Source organism: Augochlora pura, chromosome 2 (genome assembly GCF_028453695.1).
Source record: "Augochlora pura isolate Apur16 chromosome 2, APUR_v2.2.1, whole genome shotgun sequence".
Taxonomy (NCBI): domain Eukaryota; kingdom Metazoa; phylum Arthropoda; class Insecta; order Hymenoptera; family Halictidae; genus Augochlora; species Augochlora pura.
The window spans coordinates 24,501,981-24,507,695 of record NC_135773.1 but is presented as its reverse complement, the minus strand read 5'-3'; the positions used below and the strand labels follow the sequence as shown (position 1 = coordinate 24,507,695).

The 5,715-nt window shown below is 38.7% G+C and overlaps 1 protein-coding gene across 1 annotated transcript; it reads right to left on the bottom strand.

Annotated features, from left to right (window-relative positions):
- Positions 1-504: 504 nt before the first annotated feature.
- Positions 505-2,121, bottom strand: LOC144477324 (putative hydroxypyruvate isomerase). The gene is made up of 5 exons (XM_078195000.1): positions 1,887-2,121; positions 1,403-1,514; positions 1,141-1,313; positions 951-1,070; positions 505-850 (listed from the first exon to the last, which is right to left on the bottom strand). Exons 1-5 carry the CDS (start codon positions 2,080-2,082, stop codon positions 663-665), a joined length of 789 nt encoding a protein of 262 aa, XP_078051126.1. The 5' UTR covers positions 2,083-2,121; the 3' UTR covers positions 505-662.
- Between the last annotated feature and the right edge of the window lie 3,594 nt (positions 2,122-5,715).

The window sequence follows — 5,715 nt, the reverse complement described above, 5'->3', positions numbered from 1 at the left end:
TGGACACGGATCCCCTTGATTTACAAGTCATGTACCTGTCATTTACGAGACCGAGCGAACATTTTCGAAATCTCGCTTCTAATTTACTTGTTTCGCGAGTTTCTTTTTTAATCTAATAACGTAAATTCATCAACACGGCCGAGCAGGACTGCAACATCAGCGGCGAGATTGAAGGCAACGTTATATCGCGCGACTTACTGACATCCAATAATGAAACTCGAGACATTTCAGTCGCAAGGCGAACAAATAAACCACCGGGAGAGCTCGCAAAGATTTAAATGGAGAAAGAAATAAAAAGGTGTCTGCCATCTACACCGACACTTGCGGGAAATAAGAAGTCGGGGGAATATATGAGAAAGGCCAGAGGCGAGCTGTCACGCAATTTAAGAAAAAAAAAAAAGGAAAGCAGAAACACCGAGGACCAGAACGAGAGCGAAAAATGTAATTATGGCGAAGATAAGAATGCGGTAAGCAGCGTAATTTACACGATAAACAAGGACGGAGTTATATTTCAAGAAATTTAATTATATATTTAGCTTCGCTTGCGCGAGCAATTAAAATGGAAAATAATTCGTCGATACGAAAAGTTAAAAATAATCGAACTATCGTTTGCTGTCAGAAAGCGATCGACAGTTGTCATAATTGTATTTTCATTGACATGACTACAATTTGTAACCATACTTGTGCAACCAACTTAAGCCTTCGATCGCGGATGTTTTTGGATAATATTCCAACGAGACGTAACCATTGTACCCTTCCGATTTTATGACAGAAAGTATGTACTCGTAGTTGATTTCTCCAGGTGTGTCCGGTTCGTTTCTATATGGAACTTGACCAATTTGTATATGACCTGCAAATAAGAGGAATGAACATGAACGATTTAATGATCTGCATAAAAATCACTTGTTCGAGACACGATCATGTGACAAATTTGAGATCGACGTATGTACCTGTGTACGGCATTAATTCCTTAATATTTTCCGTAAGGTTTCCACAGATTTTCTGCAGATGGAATATGTCGACCAGTAACTTTAAATAGGGACTATTTACCTTTTTCACTATGTTCAAACCTAAGTAAAACATTTGCATTAGCAATAGAAGCATTCGAATCGATTACTCCTGGCACCTTTTCACGATTACCTTTTTCAAAACTGTTCAAATAATAATTTGGAACATCGGCGCTACATATGGGTTCGATCAGAGCAACGATTCCTTCTCTCTTAAATTTCTCCACTGCGTGTAAGAGATTCTTTACGTAGACGTCGTCGTTAGCGGATGTCGGCTTGTTCACGACACCGGACAAAATATGAATTCTGGGGGTTGAGCAGAAAATAAATTAGGAGCGAAACATGTAACGGATGATTATAATTAATTTTGACTAGAATAAATAAAATGATATTACTGTTTGCAGTTTAATGCTTTTGCATATTCCAGTGTTGTGTCGATGCTCTTCTTGAAGTTCTCCTCTTGTCCAGGAATTGCAGCAAATCCTAATTCTCCCTTCGACACATCGCCTGAGTATGATAAAAATATCTTATATCATTATAATAAAGATATCTTTGCAAACAATCGCCGCTAGCCAAATTACGAAAATACGTCGTCTGCATGTTGCAGAAAATAATCGATTCTCGTTCTCTGAATTATAAATAAATTAAATTCTAATTTTTATCAAACAGAGACCATTCCAATAAAGAATTGATTTCAGCCTCGGTCGCGTCGCATAACAATGCAAACGTAATAAAAAACAAAGCCAAAGCGTAGTATTCGATATTCCGTATAGAAGAATTTTATTCGAAATTTAAGCGCTTGGCTTTTCGGATATTTATTTCAGTTGTATTATTTATTTGAATGTCGTTTCTCTTACATTAATCGTAATTTCTACTTACCCACGTAAACATTTAGGAGAATTTGTTCGACATCGGCATTCTTTTTAGCCTCTACCATATCTTTAACAGTAGTGTTGAGAAGAGTATTGCTTTCGACGGCTTTAAATCCAGCATCTTTGGCTAATTTGTATTGATCCTTGAGAGACGGCGTATCGTGAAACATGAAACACATGTTGACAGAAAACTTGAGACTCATGTTGCTAGCTATGTAGTTCTTTCTCCAAACTTGTAACAACTGCAGATGCGGAACAGAAATGTTATTATTCTGCAGAAGTAATACTTATATAAGCTACATTATCACCTGTGATAAGTTATTATCCCATAGCCGGATAAGAATTATCTTGTTTTCCCAATATTTAGAGGTAAATACATGCATGCTTATATAAATTGCTTCAATTTATCATTTTGTATAAAACTGCGCGACAGTGAATCGCCGCAATGTTTCAAAAAACCGTATTTCTCCGGTTAGATTGGTCTCAGTAATAATATTGTTTGAAAAAATCTCCCGGTGCTGTCGCAATCTTAGCTTGAGGTCAAACGATTATTTTAGAGCTGGAAAATCACACGGAACGCGCATTTATCACTCGCGCATTCGTATTTCGTAATATACGAACTGGTAGATATCCCGAGTGTTTACATCGGTTATCTAAATGATCGCTGTATATACGGGCGGAGCGCGCGCAGTACATGGCAACGGCGGTGAATCCGGTTTATAGGAAATCACGACGTTACTGTATCGCGTAATCAAGTGATATTCCGATTCGAATCTCCCGCCGGTGCTCCTCACCTCTGACACCGCGTCACGAAGATCGCCGTACTTCCGAAGATCGATCGGGGGAACGCTAGGCGATAGTAAATTCGCCATTTAGTAAGTTCTCGACCAATGAATATTCTGTCATGTCACGGTATAATGAAATATACGGGGGTACGTGCACGCCGTCCCGCAACCCGCCCCACGCCCCCGCCACGCCGCCGCGCCCCGACGCTATTATTGTTAGCTGCCGTTCTGTTTCTATCGTGTCTCTGTTGCTGAATCTCTCTCCTAATACCAACACGCGATTCCGTAGCCATTCTATGGGTCTCAATTCTCGCAATTATTTGCGGGACAGGGCTTTCGCCGCGTTCGCCGCGTTCGCGAGCCCGCGACACGGATCTGTAAAGTACCTGTTTACCGTGCTCACGGATGCTAATAAACCTGTTCCGCTTGACAATGGCATTCTATTTCGGTTCTTCGGCTGTCAGCGCGGGATGCGCGCCGCTCGCGAATAACAAGACTAATTCCCGCCAATTGCTAATCAATTGTTACTGTAGCTCGGATACGCGAGCGGCGATCTTTTGACGGATCCCGCGGGGGGGGGGGGGGGGGGGGAGAGAACGCGCTATCCGAGTTAGGGTAGACGAGGAAACGCGAGAGAAAAGAACCTGACTTGAAATTCTTTTTTTCTCTCTGTCCGCAATTTCAACTTTAATTTAGTAAAAATATTATATCGATTAGTCGGTTAGTTTCGTTTTCATGCCTGATTGAAGTAGTATAACGTAAGAAATATCGGGTATAATATAATAAATATAATAATGGTCAAATAAATTATTGAAAGAGTATCGCTGCTTAAAAATTGAGGACGTCCGGTGTAAGATCTAATATTTATGAGGCGTTGATAAAATATCTGAACTCTCTAACCGCGAGACGAAAAACTTCGGCTTTATTGAAGATGCTATCGATGACATTTCGATGGCCTTGAGAACTACGATGAAGGCAATTTCTTTCGCGATCAATTTTATCCCGTTCGGACCATGCGTCTTTTCTTTAAAGTTTTTTTTATGCGCTCGAGAACGTGTAAGATAATGGAAGTATTTGTGATGAATGTGACACCGCTCCCTAGCCAATTTATGTTACAAAACACCGCGTGGTATAAATTGAATTGATATACCGGAGCTTAAAAAAATGCAATTTTACTTTTTTTATTATATTATCACTAACATTACAATTTATTATCGTTATTAATCCGCTGTTGTCGCGAAACTTTCTCAAACTCGTTAATTTGCATACACGTAAAGACAATATTTTTATCACCTTTTTGCATTCAATTGCATTCGAACAACCTGTATTCGTTGCAAACAAAACGTTATTCAATGTTCGACGATTTATTGATTATTTAGGTCGTGGCGCAAATATTTCTCACGAACGCAAAACAATTTCATTATTTTCGACCGATATTTGCCAGATCTTTTTCACGTTTCACGAGAAATAAAAATTGTTTTCTCTTATGCCACAGTAATTATTAATGACATTATTTAGTCGTTCATACTGTATTTATTCGAGTCATCGCCATCAAAATACAGCAAATGCGTGTGGTCATTGAAAAAAGGAATTTTATAAACAAAAAATTCACCCTTATTTTCACCTTCAATCGAATACTTTTTACTATTATTTTGTGTAATATACGATCGACGAATTTTCGTAAATCGGGCTGTCGGCGATTGTTTGCGAAACGACGTATTTTCGTCGAGCGAAGGAATATCTGCCCTTGCCATATTATGTTAGTGAATACCCTGGACAGATTTCACCTTTATTGATTCGTACGGTAAATCACCAGCATATGGGTTCCCTTTGATTGAGCTGGATCATACGAGGAACGTATGTGGACGAAAGAGAATTCTAATGATGGAGTACTAGATAACCGAGATTCTGCTGCACCTAGACCCTGTGATTGATGCAATATATTTGTGTGCACGGTTAAGGATGTTAAGTTACGGATGCCCGGTAATCGATGTAATGATCACCGGCACGCACAGTTATCGGCTTCCGAACTGTCTGTAACTAGTTGTCGCACACCGAATAGGGTATTTGTAAGCTGGAAATATATAAGTACCATAACAGAAGACACGCTGTACAAGGTGCTCCACACGGCTTATGCATCTCTTGCAACTTACAAAATATGCATTGAATTAATATGCATTAAATATACATAAGCCCTATTATAATAGTATATTTCTTAAAAATTCATTGATTTCTAACCCTATTCTATACGTACAGTTTATATTCACCCACGTATAATAATAACAGGTCTATAATAATAAGTCGGTTTTATTGATATCTAATTTTTTTAGAAATGAATTTAATTCATATATTAAATATATTATTTGATTATTTTAATAATATTTATAAGTTAAAAATTATTTTCTTATTTATTAATTTAATATAAAATGTTCAAGGGATAAACTTTAGATTTAATTTATAATCGAAAATTTAATAATTTAATTATATTTTAAGATTAAATAATATAATTCAATATAAAAAAAACTACCGAAAATAGGCGGAGTTGCATAGAAACAATTTTATCTCTAACAGAGCTGCATTTCTTTGTCCGTTTACAGTGGTTCCTAAACTGTCCCGTGTTCGCTTTTCTTTGTGCAAGCGCGATAAACGCGGAAAGAATGTTCGCGCGGGCCGGCAGCCAGGGAAATGATAGACAGCAACAGAAATGTTAAACGAGATCAAAAAGTGGTGGTGGTTCGAGGGACTTTTTGCCGCGACTCCGTCGCCGGACGAATTCCTCGGTATAATGAAATCTACTGCCGCGATGGCTCGCGAACTCCCGTCAACGAAACAGCGTGTAAACGAAGATTGCCAGGCGACGTCGTTACGCGTAGATCAAAAATCGTCGTCCATCCCTTCCACGCCGTGTTTGATGTTTGCTCCTTAAACACCGGGGACTCGTCTTATTTCTTTGCACAGGGAACGGAACTGCAATGTTCGGAGGCCGTTGTAATTTACTGTCACATATTGCCGCGGAATTTCTTATGCCACCGTCTAATAACCTTTTATTAG